Source organism: Heptranchias perlo, chromosome 12 (assembly GCF_035084215.1).
Source record: "Heptranchias perlo isolate sHepPer1 chromosome 12, sHepPer1.hap1, whole genome shotgun sequence".
In the NCBI taxonomy this organism is placed as follows: Eukaryota; Metazoa; Chordata; class Chondrichthyes; order Hexanchiformes; family Hexanchidae; genus Heptranchias; species Heptranchias perlo.
In genome coordinates, this window is record NC_090336.1 from 73,413,576 (window position 1) to 73,434,615 (window position 21,040).

The window sequence follows — 21,040 nt, forward strand, 5'->3', positions numbered from 1 at the left end:
ACAACACAGAAGGAGGCCGTTCGGCCCATCGAGTCCGCGCCGACTCTACGCAGGAGCAATCCAGCCAGTCCCGCTCCGCCGCCTCATCCCCGTAGCCCTGTAAACTCTTTCCTTTCGAGCACTCATCCGGTTCCCTTTGGAAGGCGCGACATGAATGCAAGTCGTCGTTGCTAAGTTCAAATCCTCAAACTGCCGTGGTGAGATTTGAACTCGCGATTATTAGTCCAGTGAACCTAAAACCACTCCCGCTGCCGTTCCTTAAATTGCTCAATCCGAATCTAGCCTGTAATTGGGACTGCGGGATTCTCGCAGCTTACACAAGAACGTAAGAAACAGGAGCAGGAGTAGGCCAATCGGCCCCTCGAGCCTGCTCCGCCATTCAATAAGATCATGGCTGATCTGATCCTAACCTCAAATCTAAATTCATGTCCAATTTCCTGCCCGCTCCCCGTAACCCCTAATTCCCTTTACTTCCAGGAAACTGTCTATTTCTGTTTTAAATTTATTTAATGATGTAGCTTCCTGGGGCAGCAAATTCCACAGACCTACCACCCTCTGAGTGAAGAAGTTTCTCCTCATCTCAGTTTTGAAAGAGCAGCCCCTTATTCTAAGATTATGCCCCCTCGTTCTAGTTTCACCCATCCTTGGGAACATCCTTACCGCATCCACCCGATCAAGCCCCTTCACAATCTTATATGTTTCAATAAGATCGCCTCTCATTCTTCTGAACTCCAATGAGTAGAGTCCCAATCTACTCAACCTCTCCTCATATGTCCGCCCCCTCATCCCCGGGATTAACCGAGTGAACCTTCTTTGTACTGCCTCGAGAGCAAGTATGTCTTTTCTTAAGTATGGAGACCAAAACTGTCTGCAGTATTCCAGGTGCGGTCTCACCAATACCTGATATAACTGCAGCTTCTGGGAGAAGGTCGTCCTGTAACGTTCCCCTGGCTGATGACGTCTGATGTGCCCTTTTCCCTCGCAGGTGGAGCAGCTGAACGTGCAGGCTGAAGCGTTCATGGCGTCACTTCAGAGGATTGAGCCAGCACAGCAACTAAACCTCAAGGTAAAGGTCAGCAGGGGGCAGCGGTGGGACTCGGAGAGCCCGGATCCCTTCAAAACTTCGGATTTTTATTCGCTCCGAACCACAGCAGGCGATTGAGAAAGTTAGAATCTTCTGGATCATTCTCTCCCTCTCACGCTGTGTCCATTGGCCGCATTTTTAGCAACAACACCCATCTTTGAACAGAATTCATGATCATTTTGTTATCAGCTGCTCTTTTGAAGCACAACTGGTCTACAAAATAATTTTCCAGATTTAAATTGATATATAAGGTGGATGAGGCAATATACACACTTTTTGTTTATTCGTTCACGGGATGTGGGCGTCGCTGGCGAGGCCGGCATTTATTGCCCATCCCTAATTGCCCCTTGAGAAGGTGGTGGTGAGCCGCCTTCTTGAACCGCTGCAGTCCGTGTGGTGAAGGTTCTCCCACAGTGCTGTTAGGAAGGGAGTTCCAGGATTTTGACCCAGCGACAATGAAGGAACGGCCGATATATTTCCAAGTCGGGATGGTGTGTGACTTGGAGGGGAACGTGCAGGTGGTGGTGTTCCCATGTGCCTGCTGCCCTTGTCCTTCTAGGTGGTAGAGGTCGCGGGTTTGGGAGGTGCTGTCGAAGAAGCCTTGGCGAGTTGCTGCAGTGCATCCTGTGGATGGTACACACTGCAGCCACGGTGCGCCGATGGTGAAGGGAATGAATGTTTAGGGTGGTGGATGGGGTGCCAATCAAGCGGGCTGCTTTGTCCTGGATGGTGTCGAGCTTCTTGTGTGTTGTTGGAGCTGCACTCATCCAGGCAAGTGGAGAGTATTCCATCACACTCCTGACTTGTGCCTTGTAGATGGTGGAAAAGCTTTGGGGAGTCAGGAGGTGAGTCACTCGCCGCAGAATACCCAGCCTCTGACCTGCTCTTGTAGCCACAGTATTTATATGGCTGGTCCAGTTAAGTTTCTGGTCAATGGTGACCCCCAGGATGTTGATGGTGGGGGATTCGGTGATGGTAATGCCGTTGAATGTCAAGGGGAGGTGGTTAGACTCTCTCTTGTTGGAGATGGTCATTGCCTGGCACTTGTCTGGCGCGAATGTTACTTGCCACTTATGAGCCCAAGCCTGGATGTTGTCCAGGTCTTGCTGCATGCGGGCTCGGACTGCTTCATTATCTGAGGGGTTGCGAATGGAACTGAACACTGTGCAGTCATCAGCGAACATCCCCATTTCTGACCTTATGATGGAGGGAAGGTCATTGATGAAGCAGCTGAAGATGGTTGGGCCTAGGACACTGCCCTGAGGAACTCCTGCAGCAATGTCCTGGGGCTGAGATGATCGGCCTCCAACAACCACTACCATCTTCCTTGGCTAGAGGCATGGCTAGTTCTGGAGCACAAGTCTTCAGCACTACAGCCAGGATGTTGTCAGGGCCCATAGACTTTGCTGTATCCATTGCACTCAGCCGTTTCATGATATCACGTGGAGTGAATCGAATTAGCCGAAGACTGGCTTCTGTGATGGTGGGGATATCGGGAGGAGGCCGAGATGGATCATCCACTTGGCACTTCTGGCTGAAGATGGATGCAAACGCTGCAGCCTTGTCTTTTGCACTCTCGTGCTGGACTCTGTTATCAATGAGGATGGGGATGTTTACAGAGCCTCCTCCTCCCGTTAGTTGTTTAATTGTCCACCACCATTCACGACTGGATGTGGCAGGACTGCAGAGCTTTGATCTGATCCGTTGGTTGTGGAATCGCTTAGCTCTGTCTATAGCATGTTGCTTCCGCTGTTTAGCATGCATGTAGTCCTGAGTTGTAGCTTCACCAGGTTGGCACCTCATTTTTAGGTATGCCTGGTGCTGCTCCTGGCATGCTCTTCTACACTCCTCATTGAACCAGGGTTGATCCTCTGGCTTGTTGGTAATGGTAGAGTGAGGAATATGCTGGGCCATGAGGTTACAGATTGTGCTGGAATATAATTCTGCTGCTGCTGATGGCCCACAGCGCCTCATGGATGCCCAGTTTTGAGCTGCTAGATCTGTTCTGAATCTATCCCATTTAGCACGGTGGTAGTGCCACACAACACGTTGGATGGTGTCCTCTGTGCGAAGACGGGACTTCGTCTCCACGAGGACTGTGCGGTGGTCACTCCCACCAATACTGTCATGGACAGATGCATTTGCGACAGGTAGATTGGTGAGGACGAGGTCAAGTAGGTTTTTCCCTCGTGTTGGTTCGCTCACCACCTGCCGCAGGCCCAGTCTGGCAGCTATGTCCTTCAGGACTCAGCCAGCTCGGTTAATAACTTGTTCCAATTTTTAATGCCTCAGAATGTTACCAGGGCTCCAAGGCTTAGATCATGAGGAGAGATTCCATAAACTAGGATTGTATTCCCTGCAATATAAAAGTTTCAGGCGTGATTTGATTGAGATTTTTTAAGATTTTGAAAGGAATTGATAGGGTAGATAGAGAGAAACTTTTCCCGCTGGTGGGGGAGTCCAGGACAAGGGGACATAACCTTAAAATCAGAGGCAGGCCATTCAGGTGAGAGGTTTGGAAACCACAGAAGGCAGTGGAGGCCAAGTCACTGAATATATTTAAGAAGGAGCTCGATAGATTTCTGGACTCAAATGGCATCAAGGGGTATGGGGAGAGAGCGGGAATATGGTATTGAGATAGAGGGTCAGCCATCAGCTTCTTCACACAAAGGGTGGTTGAAGTGTGGAACTCTCTCCCGCAAAAAACAGTGGATGCCAGCTCAATGAATCATCTTAAATCTGAGATTGATAGATTTTTGCGAGCCCAAGGGTATTAAAGGACATGGAGCCAAAGCGGGTGGATGGAGTCAGGATACAGATCAGCCACGATCTCATTGAGTGGCGGAACAGGCTCGAGGGGCTGAATGGCCTCTTCCACTTTCTATGTTCCGATAAACAAATAACGGGAGGAGGAGGCTCTGCAAACATCCCCATTCTCAATGATGGCGGAGTCCAGCACGTGAGTGCAAAAGACAAGGCTGAAGCGTTTGCAACCATCTTCAGCCAGAAGTGCCGAGTGGATGATCCATCTCGGCCTCCTCCCGATATCCCCACCATCACGGAAGCCAATCTTCGGCCAATTCGATTCACTCCACGTGATATCAAGAAACGGCTGAGTGCACTGGATACAGCAAAGGCTATGGGCCCCGACAACATCCCAGCTATAGTGCTGAAGACTTGTGCTCCAGAACTAGCTGCGCCTCCAGCCAAACTGTTCCAGTACAGCTACAACACTGGCATCTACCCGACAATGTGGAAAATTGCCCAGGTATGTCCTGTCCACAAAAAACAGGACAAATCCAATCCGGCCAATTACCGCCCCATCAGTCTACTCTCAATCGTCAGCAAAGTGATGGAAGGTGTCGTCGACAGTGCTATCAAGCGGCACTTACTCACCAATAACCTGCTCACCGATGCTCAGTTTGGGTTCCGCCAGGACAACTCGGCTCCAGACCTCATTGCAGCCTTGGTCCAAACATGGACAAAAGAGCTGAATTCCAGAGGTGGGGTGAGAGTGACTGCCCTTGACATCAAGGCAGCATTTGACCGAGTGTGGCACCAAGGAGCCAGAGTAAAATTGAAGTCAATGGGAATCGGGGGAAAACTCTCCAATGGCTGGAGTCATACCTAGCACAGTGGTGGTTGTTGGAGGCCAATCATCTCAGCCCCAGGGCATTGCTGCAGCAGTTCCTCAGGGCAGTGTCCTAGGCCCAACCATCTTCAGCTGCTTCATCAATGACCTTCCCCCCATCATAAGGTCAGAAATGGGGATGTTCGCTGATGATTGCACAGTGTTCAGTTCCATTCGCAACCCCTCAAATAATGAAGCAGTCCGAGCCCGCATGCAGCAAGACCTGGACAACATCCAGGCTTGGGCTGATAAGTGGCAAGCAACATTCACGCCAGACAAGTGCCAGGCAATGACCATCTCCAACAAGAGAGAGTCTAACCACCTCCCCTTGACATTCAATGGCATTACCATCGCCGAATCCCCCACCATTAACATCCTGGGGGTCACCATTGACCAGAAACTTAACTGGACCAGCCATATAAATACTGTGGCTATGAGAGCAGGTCAGAGGCTGGGTATTCTGCGGCGAGTGACTCACCTCCTGACTCCCCAAAGCCTTTCCACCATCTACAAGGCACAAGTCAGGAGTGTGATGGAATACTCTCCACTTGCTTGGATGAGTGCAGCTCCAACAACACTCAAGAAGCTCGACACCATCCAGGACAAAGCAGCCCGCTTGATTGGCACCCCATCCACCACCCTAAACATTCACTCCCTTCACCACCGGCGCACTGTGGCTGCAGTGTGTACCATCCACAGGATGCACTGCAGCAACTCGCCAAGGCTTCTTCGACAGCACCTCCCAAACCCGCGACCTCCACCACCTAGAAGGACAAGAGCAGCAGGTACATGGGAACAACACCACCTGCACGTTCCCCTCCAAGTCACACACCATCCCGACTTGGAAATATATCGGCCGTTCCTTCATCGTCGCTGGGTCAAAATCCTGGAACTCCCTTCCTAACAGCACTGTGGGAGAACCTTCACCACACGGACTGCAGCGGTTCAAGAAGGCGGCTCACCACCACCTTCTCAAGGGGCAATCAGGGATGGGCAATAAATGCCGGCCTCGCCAGCGACGCCCACATCCCATGAACGAATTAAAAAAAAAATTCACCCGAATCAGGCCCCGCCCACAAATATGGCCCCCCTCCCACAGTACCGATTGCACTGAGTCGGGGAAGGGTCTTCGAATTATGCCCATTTTCTGAGGTGCCCAGGCACCGGTTGGCACATTTTGAAGGTTCTGTCACATCATAAAACACTAAATTTACTAAGAAACTGGCCAGTGCGCACCAATGAAAGTACTGAATGGTTCAGTGTCGTTTTTTTAAGTCATTTTCAGTGATTTTAAATCAGATTACTCACAGGCGGAGGACAGAACATCCTGATTAAAAATGCTTATTTTTTTTGTGATAAACCCGTTTTCAGCTGTATTCATAAATCTGCCCCTGTTCACCACTCTCAAGTACACCAAGCAACACTCTATAACGGAAAGAGAGGTTAAAAGCAGTAACTATTCTGTTCTATTTCGCTGCCCGAATGTGCTGGTTCACGGAAGATTTAACGTTCGTGATCACGCGGATGAATTTTAGCAGAAAATTTGAAGCCTGCCCCAAGCAGCCCAATTTCTGGATAATTTTGGGGTACAGTTTCCCCGACTGCGCGCCATAGTGGAAACTCTAACCTCCCGCACCCCTCTCCCCCCAGTCCCTGAACCGTTTAGACCTGATTTACCAGGAGGTGAAAATCGAGTCCTGTACTCCAAACTCGCAGTTCGCAATAGCTGATGGTTGTCATGGGAACCTGTCCCTTGACCTCATCTGCGAGCTACGCAGGCCGGGCCGTGATGTCAAGATTCAAAGCAGTGGTTTTTTTAATTATACACATGAAAGAGAAACATATTTTTCTTTTCTTTGAGCGAACAAAAAAAAAAAACTTCCTCCTCACCCTCTTCCCACCTCCAGTGTGGTCTATATTTAGAATCTACTTCCCATGGATCTAAAGCAGCTCTTGTACATAAGAACATAAGAAATTGGAGCAGGAGTAGGCCAATCGGCCCCTCGAGCCTGCTCCGCCATTCAATAAGATCATGGCTGATCTGATCCCAACCACATTATAGCTGATTATAGCCGGATAAATGTGCGGGCATCGCTGGATCATGATCCTGAGTTATTTTGAATAACCCGGCAGGCCTTGTGTCATTCCCACAGGATGATGTTTGGTTGCTATGGCAACCAGCGCACGCAGTTGAGGCGATACCTCAATCGAAAAAAAAATTATTTCACTTCTTTTTTAAGACTCTGGAAACTTTTTTTTTTAATTCACTCGTGGGATGTGGGCGTCGCTGGCGAGGCCGGCATTTATCGCCCATCCCTGATTGCCCCTTGAGAAGGTGGTGGCGAGCCGCCTTCTTGAACCGCTGCAGTCCGTGTGGTGAAGGTTCTCCCACAGTGCTGTTAGGAAGGGAGTTCCAGGATTTTGACCCAGCGACGATGAAGGAGCGGCCGATATATTTCCAAGTCGGGATGGTGTGTCACTTGGAGGGGAACGTGCAGGTGGTGTTGTTCCCATGTGCCTGCTGCCCTTGTCCTTCTAGGTGGTAGAGGTCGCGGGTTTGGGAGGTGCTGTCGAAGAAGCCTTGGCGAGTTGCTGCATTGCATCCTGTGGATGGTACACACTGCAGCCACAGTGCGCCGGTGGTGAAGGGAGTGAATGTTTAGGGTGGTGGATGGGGTGCCAATCAAGCGGGCTGCTTTGTCCTGGATGGTGTCGAGCTTCTTGAGTGTTGTTGGAGCTGCACTCATCCAGGCAAGTGGAGAGTATTCCATCACACTCCTGACTTGTGCCTTGTAGATAGTGGAAAGGCTTTGGGGAGTCAGGAGGTGAGTCACTCGCTGCAGAACAAGACCAGAAGAGATAGGAGCAGGAGTAGGCCATTCGGCCCCTCGAGCCTGCTGCGCCATTCAATGAGATCATGGCTGATCTGATTTTTACCTCAACTCCACTTTCCCGCCCTTTCCCCATATCCTTTGACTCCCTCGCTGATCAAAAATCTGTCTAACTCAGTCTTGAGTGTATTCAATGACTCAGCCTCCACAGCTTTTTGGGGTAAAGAATTCCAAAGATCCACGACCCTCTGGGAGAAGAAATTCCTCCTCATTTCCGTCTTAAACGGGCGACCCCCTTATTCTGAGACTATGCCCCCTAGTTTTAGATTCCCCCATGAGGGGTAACATCCTCTCAGCATCTACCCTATCGAGTCCCCTCAGAATCTTGTATGAGGGGGCGAGGCCATGAAGGGATTTGAAAACAAGGATGAGAACTAAAAATCTTTTAAAGATACATTTGCCTTCTGGTGGTTGGAAGAGGTGTCTGGCAGCTCCATCTCCGACCTTTTGACCTGAAGCGGCCAGGACCGACCTCGAGCGCCCACATTTTGTGGACAATCCACTTCAGAGGCAGCCATTAGCCAGAAACCCAGAAAAATGAGGTAGGAAGGACAAACAAAGTTGCATTTATATAGCGCCTTTCACAACCTCAGGACGTCCCAAAGCGTTTCACAGCTGATGAAGTACTTTTGAAGTGTAGTCACTGTTGTTATGTAGGAAACGCGGCAGCCAATTTGCGCACAGCAAGATCCCGCAAACAGCAATGTGGGAAATGACCAGATAGTCTGGTTTTTTTTTTAGCGATGTCGGTTGAGGGACAAATATCAGCCCCAGGACACTGGGGAGAACTCCCCCCTGCTCTTCTTCTAAATAGTGGCCGTGGGATGTTTTACGTGCGCCTGAGAGGGCGGACGGGGTCTCGGTTTAACGTCTCATCCGAAAGACGGCACCTCCGACAGTGCAGTGCTCCCTCGGTCCTGCCCCTCTGACAGTGCTGCACTCCCTCAGTACTGACCCTCCGACAGTGCTGCACTCCCTCAGTGCTGCAGTGGGAGCGTCAGCTTGGATTTTGTCCTGAAGTCGCCGAGGTGGGGCAGAGAGCTGGCTCACCCAATCCTCTGCCTTGCGCCCATCAGGCGAAGGGGAAATCGGCACTATTCACTCTCCTGTGAAAAAGCTCAGTGAGGTTTATCCCTGGCTCCAAAGAGAAATCACATTGAACTGGAGATTATCTCAGTTTAAGATCTAGGTGGATCACCCAGGTTAAATATAACATAGTCACATGGTGCAACGCAGGCCGTCCAAAAATTGCCTGCTGTGTCTTTTTGGACCCAGTCACTCTTCTTAGGAACTTAGGAACAGGAGGAGGCCATTCAGCCCCTCGAGCCTGTTCCGCCATTCAGTTGGATCATGGCTGATCTCCATCTTAACTCCATTTACCCGCCTTGGTTCCATAACCCTTAATCCCCTTACCCAACAAAAATCTATCGAGCTCAGTTTTGAAATTTTAGGAACATAGGAACAGGAGTAAGGCCATTCAGCCCCTCGTGCCTGCTCCGCCATTTGATAAGATCATGGCTGATCTGTGATCGAACTCCATATACCTGCCTTTGGCCCATATCCCTTAATACCTTTGGTTGCCAAAAAGCTATCTATTTTCAATTGACCCCCAGCCTCAACAGTTTTTTGGGGGGAAGAGAGTTCCAGATTCCCACTCCCCTTTGTGTGAAGAAGTGCTTCCTGACATCACCCCTGAACGGCCTGGCTCCAATTTTTAAGGTTATGCCCCTGGATTGTGAGAGACTGCGCTGTCCCCCATTTTTTACTCATTGTGTTCGATTCTCGCCTTGAGTTGGTGGACCAGTGACCTTTGCTTTTTTTGCGACCTCATTGAAGGAGCTGAAGAAGGAGCTTAAACAGACAATGCTGGCCGTCGTGCAGAAGATTCACCTCTTGGCCCCGATTAAAGAGTCTTGGGACCAAACAATGGAAGGACTGGAACGGGCCTGTGCGGAGTGTCAGCAACAGTATGTCAACACCAAACATAACTTGGCCAACACGTAAGTGAACTCCTGGGCCCTCAAACTCACACTGAAAAGAGAGAACGTGCATTTATACAGCGCCTTTCAAGACTTCAGGATGTCCCGAAGCGCTTTACAGCCAATGAAGAACATTTGAAGTGTAGTCACTGTTGTGATGTAGGCAGCTAATTTGCGCACAGCAAGATCCCACAAACAGCATTAAATAAGACATAGAAACATAGAAAATAGGAGCAAGAGTAGGCCATTCGGCCCTTCGGGCCTGCTCCGCCATTCAAAATGATCATGGCTGATCGTCAAACTCAGTACCCTGTTCCCGCTTTTTCCCCCATATCCCTTGATCCCTTTAGCATTAAGAAATATATCTATCTCCTTCTTGAGTACATCTAATGACTTGGCCTCCGCTGCCTTCTGTGGTAGAGAATTCCACAGGTTCACCACCCTCTGAGTGAAGAAATTTCTCCTCATCTCGGTTCTAAATGGCATACCCCGTATCCTGAGACTGTGACCCCTGGTTATGGACTCCCCAGTCATCAGGAACATCCTCCCTGCATCTAGTCTGTCTAGTCCTGTTAGAATTTTATATGTTTCGATGAGATCACCTCTCATTCTTCTAAACTCTACTGAATATAGGCCTAGTCGACCCAATCTCTCCTCATACGTCAGTCCTGCCATACCAGGAATCAGTCTGGTAAACCTTTGTTGCACTCCCTCCATGGCAAGGACATCCTTCCTCAGATAAGGAGACCAAAACTACAAATAATTGACCAGATCTTCTGTTTTTAGGTGTTGGTAGAGGGATAAGCATTGGCCCAGGACACCAGGAGAACTCCCCTGCTCTTCTTCGAAATAGTGTTGTGGGAGGGGGCAGACGGGGTCTTGGTTTAACGTCTCATCCAAAAGACAGTGTAGCGCTCCCTCAGTACTGCACTGAAGTGTCGGCCAAGATTATGTGCTCAAGTCTCCTGGAGTGGGGCTTGATCCCACTGCCTTCTGACTCAGAGGCAAGAGAGAGAGAGAGTGCTACCCCCTGAGCTACGGTTAACACTCTTCGGAACATAGGAACAGGAGTAGGCCATTCAGCCCCTCGTGCCTGCTCCGCCATTTGATAAGATCATGGCTGATCTGTGATCTAACTCCATATACCTGCCTTTGGCCCATATCCCTTAATACCTTTGGTTGCCAAAAAGCTATCTATCTCACATTTAAATTTAGCAATTGAGCTAGTATCAATTGCCGTTTGCGGAAGTGAGTTCCAAACTTCTACCACCCTTTGTGTGTAGAAATGTTTTCTAATCTCGCTCCTGAAAGGTCTGGCTCTAATTTTTAGACTGTGCCCCCTACTCCTGGAATCCCCAACCAGCGGAAATAGTTTCTCTCTATCCACCCTATCCGTTCCCCTTAATATCTTATAAACTTCGATCAGATCACCCCTTAACCTTCGAAACTCCATAGAATACAACCCCAATTTGTGTAATCTCTCCTCGTAACTTAACCCTTGAAGTCCGGGTATCATTCTAGTAAACCAACGCTGCACTCCCTCCAAGGCCAATATGTCCTTCCGAAGGTGCGGTGCCCAGAACTGCTCACAGTACTCCAGGTGCGGTCTAACCAGGGTTTTGTGTAACTGCAGCATAACTTCTGCCCCCTTGTACCCTAGTCCTCGAGATATAAAGGCCAGCATTCCATTTGCCTCAAATGATTTGGTACAGTGCCCCAGAGGCCATGCGCCTGCTCAAACTGGAGAAAGACCTGCTGGAAAGAATTAAAATCTACCGTTCCTACTCACTCTTACTTTAATGCATTCTCCGGATGTGGGCGTCACTGGTAAGGCCGGATTTTATTGCCCATCCCTAGTTGCTCTCGAGATGGTTACCATCAAGTCACATCACAGTTCCTGCAGATTGGAGGGTGGCAAATGTAACCCCACTATTTAAAAAAGGAGGGAGAGAAAAAAACAGGGAATTACAGACCAGTTAGCCTAACATCACTGGTGGGGAAACATTTTTTTTATTATTCGTTCATGGGATGTGGGCGTCGCTGGCGAGGCCGGCATTTATTGCCCATCCCTGATTGCCCCTTGAGAAGGTGGTGGTGAGCCGCCTTCTTGAACCGCTGCAGTCCGTGTGGTGAAGGTTCTCCCACAGTGCTGTCAGGGAGGGAGTTCCAGGATTTTGACCCAGCGACAATGAAGGAACGGCCGATATATTTCCAAGTTGGGATGGTGTGTATGTAGGCAAATCTCAGAAAATTGTGCAAATAATAGGGTAATAATAGTGGGGGATTTCAACTTCCCCAATATTAACTGGGATACTCAGAGTGTAAAAGGCTTAGAGGGTACAAAATTCTTAACGTGCATCCAGGAGAGCTTTTTGAGCCAGCATGTAGAAAGTCCTACAAGAGAGGGGGCGGTACTGGACCTAATTCTAGGGAATGTGGCCGGCCAAGTGGAAGAAGTGCTAATAGGTGAGCACTTTGGTGACAGTGACCATAATTCGGTGAGATTTAAGGTGGTCATGGAAAAGGACAGGGAGGGGCCGGAAATAAAGGTTCTAAATTGGGGGAAGGCCGATTTTAATAGGATAAGGCAGGATCTGGCCAAAATGGACTGGGATCAGCTGCTTGTAGGAAAATCCGCATCGGAGCAATGGGAGTCTTTCAGAAGGGAGATTGAGACCATACAATGGCAACATGTTCCCGTCAAGGTCAAGGGTGGTTCCAAGAACTCCAGGGAACCTTGGATGTCAGGGGATATACGAGAATGGATTAGGAAAAAAAGGAGGGCTTTTGGCAGATACAAAAGGCTAAAGACGGAGGAAGCCCTAGAGGAGTACAAAAAGTGCAGGGGGATACTTAAAAAAGAAATTAGGAGATCAAGGAGGGGCCATGAAATAACACTGGTGAGCAAAATAAAGGAAAATCCTAAGATGTTTTATAAGTATATTAAGGGTAAGAGGATGACTCGGGAAAAAACTAGGGCCCATTAGGGACAAAAATGGCAATGTGTGTGTGGAGCCGGCAGATGTAGGAGGGGTTCTAAATGAATTTTTTGCATCTGTTTTCACTATGGAGAAGGACGACGTAGACAGAGAAATACGGCAGGGGGACTGTGATATACTCGAACATATTAACATCGAGCGGGAGGAGGTATTGGCGGTTTTAGCAGGCCTAAAAATGGATAAATCCCCAGGCCCGGACGAAATGTATCCCAGGCTACTGTGTGAGGCAAAGGAGGAGATTGCGGGGGCTCTAACACATATATTCAGAACCTCTCTGGCCACAGGGGATGTGCCAGAGGACTGGAGAACCGCTAATGTAATACCATTATTCAAGAAGGGGAGTAGGGAAAAACCGGGGAACTACAGGCCAGTGAGCCTAACATCAGTGGTAGGAAAATTATTGGAAAAAATTCTGAAGGACAAAATTAGTCTCCACTTGGAGAAGCAAGGATTAATCAGGGATAGTCAACATGGCTTTGTCAAGGGAAGATCATGTCTGACGAATTTGATTGAATTTTTTGAGGGGGTGACTAGGCGTGTGGATGAGGGTAACGCAGTGGATGTGGTATACATGGATTTCAGTAAGGCCTTCGATAAAGTCCCCCACAGGAGACTGGTCAAGAAGGTACGAGCCCATGGAGTCCATGGTGCCTTGGCACTTTGGATACAAAACTGGCTTAGTGGCAGAAGGCAGAGGGTGATGGTCGAAGGTTGTTTTTGTGACTGGAAGCCTGTGGCCAGTGGGGTACCACAGGGATCGGTGCTGGGTCCCTTGCTGTTTGTGGTCTACATTAATGACTTGGATATGAATGTAAAAGGTATGATCAGTAAGTTTGCTGATGATACAAAGATTGGTAGGGTGGTAAATAGCGAGGAGGATAGCCTCAGTCTGCAGGACGATATAGATGGGTTGGTCAGATGGGCGGAACAGTGGCAAATGGAATTTAACCCGGAAAAGTGCAAGGTGATGCACTTTGGAGGGACTAACAAGGCAAGGGAATACACAATGAATGGGAGGACCCTAGGCAAGACAGGGGGTCAGAGGGATCTTGGTGTGCAAGTTCACAGATCCCTGAAGGCGGCGGAACAGGTAGATAAGGTGGTAAAGAAGGCATATGGGATACTTGCCTTTATTAGCCGAGGCATAGAATATAAGAGCAAGGAGGTTATGATGGAGCTGTATAAAACACTGGTTAGGCCACAGCTGGAGTACTGTGTGCAGTTCTGGTCGCCACACTACAGGAAGGATGTGATTGCTTTGGAGAGGGTGCAGAGGAGATTCACCAGGATGTTACCAGGGCTGGAGCGCTTCAGCTATGAAGAGAGACTGGGAAGATTGGGTTTGTTTTCCTTGGAGCAGAGGAGGCTGAGGGGGGACATGATTGAGGTGTACAAAATTATGAGGGGCACAGATAGGATGGATACTAAGGAGCTTTTTCCCTTCGTTGAGGGTTCTATAACAAGGGGACATAGATTCAAGGTAAAAGGCGGGAGGTTTAGAGGGGATTTGAGAAAGAACTTTTTCACCCAGAGGGTGGTTGGAGTCTGGAACTCACTGCCTGAAAGGGTTGTGGAGGCAGGAACCCTCACAACATTCAAGAAGCATTTGGATGAGCACTTGAAATGCCATAGCATACAAGGCTACGGACCAAATGCTGGAATATGGGATTAGATTAGACAGGGCTGGATGGCCGGCGCGGACACGATGGGCCGAAGGGCCTCTATCCGTGCTGTATAACTCTATGACTCTATGACTCTATGAGGGGAACGTGCAGGTGGTGTTGTTCCCACGTGCCTGCTGCCCTTGTCCTTCTAGGTGGTCGAGGTCGCGGGTTTGTGCTCGATTCCGTTACAAAAGATGTGATAACAGAACACTTGGAGGGCATTAACGGGATTGGACAAAGTCAACATGGGTTGGTGAAAGGGAAATCATGCTTAACAAATCTACTGGAGTTTTTTTGAGGATGTAACTAGTAGAATAGATAGGGGGGAACCAGTGGATGTGGTGTATTTGGATTTTCAGAAGGCTTTTGATAAGGTCCCACACAAGAGGTTAGTGTGCAAAATTAAAGCACATGGGATTGGGGGGAATATACTGGCATGGATTGAGAATTGGTTAACAGACAGGAAACAGAGAGTAGGAATAAACGGGTCTTTTTCGGGGTGGCAGGCAGTGACTAGTGGGGTACCACAGGGATCAGTGCTTGGGCCCAGGCTATTCACAATATATATCAATGATTTGGATGAGGGAACTAAATGTAACATTTCCAAGTTTGCAGATGACACAAAGCTGGGGTGGAATGTGAGCTGTGAGGAGGATGCAAAGAGGCTCCAATGTGATTTAGACAAGTTGGGTGAGTGGGCAAGAACATGGCAGATGCAGTATAACGTGGATAAATGTGAGGTTATCCACTTTGGTTGTAGAAACAGAAAGACAGATTATTATCTGAATGGTGATAGATTGGGAAAAGGGGAGGTGCAACAAGACCTGGGTGTTCTTGTACACCAGTCGCTGAAAGCGAGCATTCAGGTGCAGCAAGCAGTTAGGAAGGCGAATGGTAAATTGGCGTTCATTGCAAGAGGATTTGAGTACAGGAGCAGGGATGTCTTACTGCAGTTATACAGGGCCTTGGTGAGACCACATCTGGAGTATTGTGTGCAGTTTTGGTGTCCTTATCTGAGGGAGGATGTCCTTGCCATGGAGGGAGTGCAATGAAGGTTTACCAGACTGATTCTTGGGATGGCAGGACTGACGTATGAGGAGAGATTGGGTCGACTAGGCCTATATTCACTAGAGTTTAGACGAACGAGAGGTGATCTCATCGAAACATAAAATTCTAACAGGACTGGACAGACTAGATGCAGGGAGGATGTTCCCGATGGCTGGGGAGTCCAGAACCAGGGGTCACAGTCTCAGGATACGGGGTATGCCAATTAGAACCGAGATGAGGAGAAATTTCTTCACTCAGAGGGTGGTGAACCTGTGGAATTCTCTACCACAGAAGGCAGTGGAGGCCAAGTCATTAGATGTATTCAAGAAGGAGATAGATATATTTCTTAATGCTAAAGGGATCAAGGGATCTGGGGAAAAAGCGGGAACAGGGTACTGAGTTAGACGATCAACCATGATCATTTTGAATGGCGGAGCAGGCCCGAAGGGCCGAATGGCCTACTCTTGCTCCTATTTTCTATGTTTCCTGCTGCCCTTCTTTCTAAGTTAAGCATTCTGAAAACCTCATTTTAATGCAGGTCCCTTGACTTTGACGTCACTTTTGGATTGACCGCCAGATGTTGGCTGCCCAGATGTTGGTCCAAATTGTTAAAATTGACAGGAATGTTGTCTGCATGATGTGACCATTGTTCTTTCAAAGAATATTAAGGTTTTCAAGATTATGAATACGCCTGACAAAGTCAATCCAGATGAAAGAATCAAGAACCAGAGGTCAGAATTAAGAAGGAGGGAGATCAAAACTTTTTCATCCAAATCCTGGGAAGGCCATTGAAGGCCAAATAGGGTCAAGAGACAATTTAACGTGTTTCTGAAGAGAGAAAAGATTGAGGGATATGGTGGGGACTGGGGTTCATTTCTGGAGGGATAGAATTGAAAAGCAGAGAAGTTATGTTAAACTTGCATCGAACCTTGGTTGGACCACACTTGGAGTACAGTGCACAGTTCTGGTCTCCATATTATAAAAGGGATATAGAGGCACTGGAGAAGGTGCAGAAGAGATTTACTAGGATGATGCCAGAACTGGGAGGTTACACCTGTCAGGAAAGATTGAACAGGCTGGGGCTCTTTTCTCTAGAAAAGAGAAGGCTGAGGGGTGACCTGATAGAGGTCTTTAAGATTATGAAAGGGTTTGATAGGGTAGACGTAGAGAAGATGTTTCCACTTGTGGGGGAGACCAAAACTCGGGGCCATAAATGTTAGATAGTCACTAATAAATCCAATAGGGAATTCAGGAGAAACTTCTTTACCCAGAGAGTGGTGAGAATGTGGAACTCGCTCCCACAAGGAGTAGTTGAGGCAAATTGCATAGATGGATTTAACAGGAAGCTGGATAAACACATGAGGGAGAAAGGAATAGAAGGATATGCTGATAGGGTGAGATGAAGTAGGGAGGGAGGAGGCTCGTGTGGAGCATAAACACCAGCATGGACCAGTTGGGCCGAATGGCCTGTTTCTTTAGCTGTAATGTAATCCTGTCCTTATTTTTACATGAGTTGTCAGTGGGCAGCACTCTCGCTTCTGTGTCAGTAGATTGTGGGTTCAAGTCTTACTCCAGAGACTTGGTCACATAATACAGGCTGACACTTCAGTGCAGTACTGTGGGAGCACTGCACTGTCAGATGTGCCGTCTTTCAGATGAGACGTTAAACCAAGACCCCTTTTGTCCTCTTGGGTGGATGTGAAAGATCCCATGGCACTATTTCAAAGAAGAGCAGAGAAGTTCTCCCCAATTTCCCTGGTGTCCTAACCAACATCGCTAAAACAGATTATTTGGTTATTTATCTCATTGCTGTTTGTGGGATCTTGCTGTGCACAACATTACAACAGTGGCTACACTTCAAAAGTACTTCATTACCTGTGCATCTACAGGATGCACTGCAGCAACTCGCCAAGGCTTCTTCGACAGCACCTCCCAAACCCGCGACCTCTACCACCTAGAAGGACAAGGGGCAGCAGGCACATGGGAACAACACCACCTGCACGTTCCCCTCCAAGTCACACACCATCCCGACTTGGAAATATATCGCCGTTCCTTCATCGTCGCTGGGTCAAAATCCTGGAACTCCCTCCCTAACAGCACTGTGGGAGAACCTTCACCACACGGACTGCAGCAGTTCAAGAAGGCGGCTCACCACCACCTTCTCAAGGGGCAATTAGGGATGGGCAATAAATGCCGGCCTCGCCAGCGACGCCCACATCCCATGAACGAATAAAGAAAAAGCAATTTGGGATGTCCCGAGGTCATGAAAGACGCTGTATAAATGCATGATTCTTTCCATCAATAATGCTTTGAGTTGATATTATTTATGGTCAAAAGGCAAAACTAACGGGCAATTTGTGAGGTAGAGTCGGTTGGAGCATAGATTTCTCTGCAATACTATTTTTATAAATTATTGTATTTTCTGGTCGGCTGTTTCGAATGAAGCAGACACCCTTGGAGGCACTGTGAGATGCACAACTGAGGCGCTACAGTATCACCGCTGGTCGGTGGCTGGAATCACAGCGTGACAAATTTCCCATTATAAATGGAGACCATAGGAATTTATAATGGGAAAAGTTGACAGGAAGTGCATGCCGATTATAGAATCATAGAATTTTACAGCACAGGAGGAGGCCATTTGGCCCATCGTGCCTGTGCTGGCTCTTTGAAAGAGCTATCCAATCAGTCCCACTCCCCCCTGCTCTTTCCCCACAGCCCTGTAAATTTTTCAAGTATTTATCCAATTCCCCTTTTGAAAGTTCTTATTGAATCTGCTTCCACCGCCCTTTCAGGCAGCGCGTTCCAGATCAGAACAACTCGCTGCGTTAAAAAAAAAATTCTCATCTCCCCTCTGGTTCTTTTGCCGATTATCTTAAATCTCTCCTCCCCACGGCAGCTTCCCGTGCGAGCGCAGGAGATGCAACACCTGCCCTTTCACCTCCTCCCTTCCCACCGTCCAGGGCCCCAAACACTCCTTCCAGGTGAAACAGCGGTTTACATGTACTTTGTTCAATTTAGCATACTGTATCCACCGCACACATTGTGGTCTCCTCTACACTGGGGAGACCAAACGCAGACTGGGTGATCGCTTTGCTGAACGCCTCCGCGGGCATTTGAGGAGAGGTTGAGTAGATTGGGACTCTACTCATTGGAGTTCAGAAGAATGAGAGGCGATCTTATTGAAACATATAAGATTGTGAAGGGGCTTGATCGGGTGGATGCGGTCAGGATGTCCCCAAGGATGGGTGAAACTAGAACTAGGGGGCATAATCTTAGAATAAGGGGCTGCTCTTTCAAAACTGAGATGAGGAGAAACTTCTTCACTCAGAGGGTAGTAGGTCTGTGGAATTTGCTGCCCCAGGAAGCTGTGGAAGCTACATCATTAATTCTGCTGCTGATGGCCCACAGCAGCAGCAGAATTGATGATGTAGCTTCCACAGCAGAATTGTATTCCAGCACAATCTGTAACCTCATGGCCCGGCATATTCCTCACTCTACCATTACCAACAAGCCAGGGGATCAACCCTGGTTCAATGAGGAGTGTAGAAGAGCATGCCAGGAGCAGCACCAGGCGTACCTAAAAATGAGGTGCCAACCTGGTGAAGCTACAACTCAGGACTACATGCATGCTAAACAGCGGAAGCAACATGCTATAGACAGAGCTAAGCGATTCCACAACCAACGGATCAGATCAAAGCTCTGCAGTCCTGCCACATCCAGTCGTGAATGGTGGTGGACAATTAAACAACTAACGGGAGGAGGAGGCTCTGCAAACATCCCCATTCTCAATGATGGCGGAGTCCAGCACGTGAGTGCAAAAGACAAGGCTGAAGCGTTTGCAACCATCTTCAGCCAGAAGTGCCGAGTGGATAATCCATCTCAGCCTCCTCCCGATATCCCCGCCATCACGGAAGCCAGTCTTCGGCCAATTCGATTCACTCCACGTGATATCAAGAAACGGCTGAGTGCACTGGATACAGAAAAGGCTATGGGCCCTGACAACATCCCAGCTGTAGTGCTGAAGACTTGTGCTCCAGAACTAGCTGCGCCTCTAGCCAAGCTGTTCCAGTACAGCTACAACACTGGCATCCACCCGACAATGTGGAAAATTGCCCAGGTATGTCCTGTCCACAAAAAGCAGGACAAATCCAATCCGGCCAATTACCGCCCCATCAGTCTACTCTCAATCGTCAGCAAAGTGATGGAAGGTGTCGTCGACAGTGCTATCAAGCGGCACTTACTCACCAATAACCTGCTCACCGATGCTCAGTTTGGGTTCCGCCAGGACCACTCGGCTCCAGACGTCATTACGGCCTTGGTCCAAACATGGACAAAAGAGCTGAATTCCAGAGGTGAGGTGAGAGTGACTGCCCTTGACATCAAGGCAGCATTTGACCGAGTGTGGCACCAAGGAGCCCAAGTAAAATTGAAGTCAATGGGAATCAGGGGGAAAACTCTCCAGTGGCTGGAGTCATACCTAGCACAAAGGAAGATGGTAGTGGTTGTTGGAGGCCAATCATCTCAGCCCCAGGGCATTGCTGCAGCAGTTCCTCAGGGCAGTGTCCTAGGCCCAACCATCTTCAGCTGCTTCATCAATGACCTTCCCTCCATCATAAGGTCAGAAATGGGGATGTTCGCTGATGACTGCACAGTGTTCAGTTCCATTCGCAACCCCTCAGATAATGAAGCAGTCCGAGCCTGCATGCAGCAAGACCTGGACAACATCCAGGCTTGGGCTCATAAGTGGCAAGTAACATTCGTGCCAGATAAGTGCCAGGCAATGACCATCTCCAACAAGAGAGAGTCTAACCACCTCCCCTTGACATTCAACGGCATTACCATCGCCGAATCCCCCACCATCAACATCCTGGGGGTCACCATTGACCAGAAATTTAACTGGACCAGCCATATAAATACTGTGGCTACGAGAGCAGGTCAGAGGCTGGGTATTCTGCGGCGAGTGACTCACCTCCTGACTCCCCAAAGCCTTTCCACCATCTACAAGGCACAAGTCAGGAGTGTGATGGAATACTCTCCACTTGCCTGGATGAGTGCAGCTCCAACAACACTCAAGAAGCTCGACACCATCCAAGATAAAGCAGCCCGCTTGATTGGCACCCCATCCACCACCCTAAACATTCACTCCCTTCACCACCGGCGCACTGTGGCTGCAGTGTGTATCATCCACAGGATGCACTGCAGCAACTCGCCAAGGCTTCTTCGACAGCACCTCCCAAACCCGCGACCTCTACCACCTAGAAGGACAAGGGCAGCAGGCGCATGGGAACAACACCACCTGCACGTTCCCCTCCAAGTCACACACCATCCCGACTTGGAAATATATCGGCCGTTCCTTCATCGTCGCTGGGTCAAAATCCTGGAACTCCCTTCCTAACAGCACTGTGGGAGAACCTTCACCACACGGACTGCAGCGGTTCAAGAAGGCGGCTCACCACCACCTTCTCGAGGGCAATTAGGGATGGGCAATAAATGTCGGCCTTGCCAGCGACGCCCACATCCCGTGAACGAATAAAAAAAAAAAAAATTTAAATCAGATATAGACAGTTTCCTAGAAGTAAAGGGAATTAGGGGTTACGGGGAGCGGGCAGGAAATTGGACATGAATTTAGATTTGAGGTTAGGATCAGATCAGCCATGATCTTATTGAATGGCGGAGCAGGCTCGAGGGGCCGATTGGCCCACTCCTGCTCCTATTTCTTATGTTCTTATGCTCTGTCCGCAAGCA

At 48.8% G+C, this 21,040-nt stretch overlaps 1 protein-coding gene across 1 annotated transcript in view; it reads left to right on the top strand.

The window, feature by feature from the left end:
* LOC137327796 (inositol 1,4,5-triphosphate receptor associated 2-like) overlaps nt 1-9,610 on the top strand; it is a 113,111-nt gene extending 103,501 nt beyond the window's left edge. Inside the window, exons 14-15 of the mRNA XM_067993603.1 lie at nt 986-1,066; nt 9,443-9,610. Coding sequence (XP_067849704.1) covers nt 986-1,066; nt 9,443-9,610 — 249 coding nt within the window. The remainder of the gene's footprint in view (nt 1-985; nt 1,067-9,442) is intronic.
* Nucleotides 9,611-21,040: the final 11,430 nt, after the last annotated feature.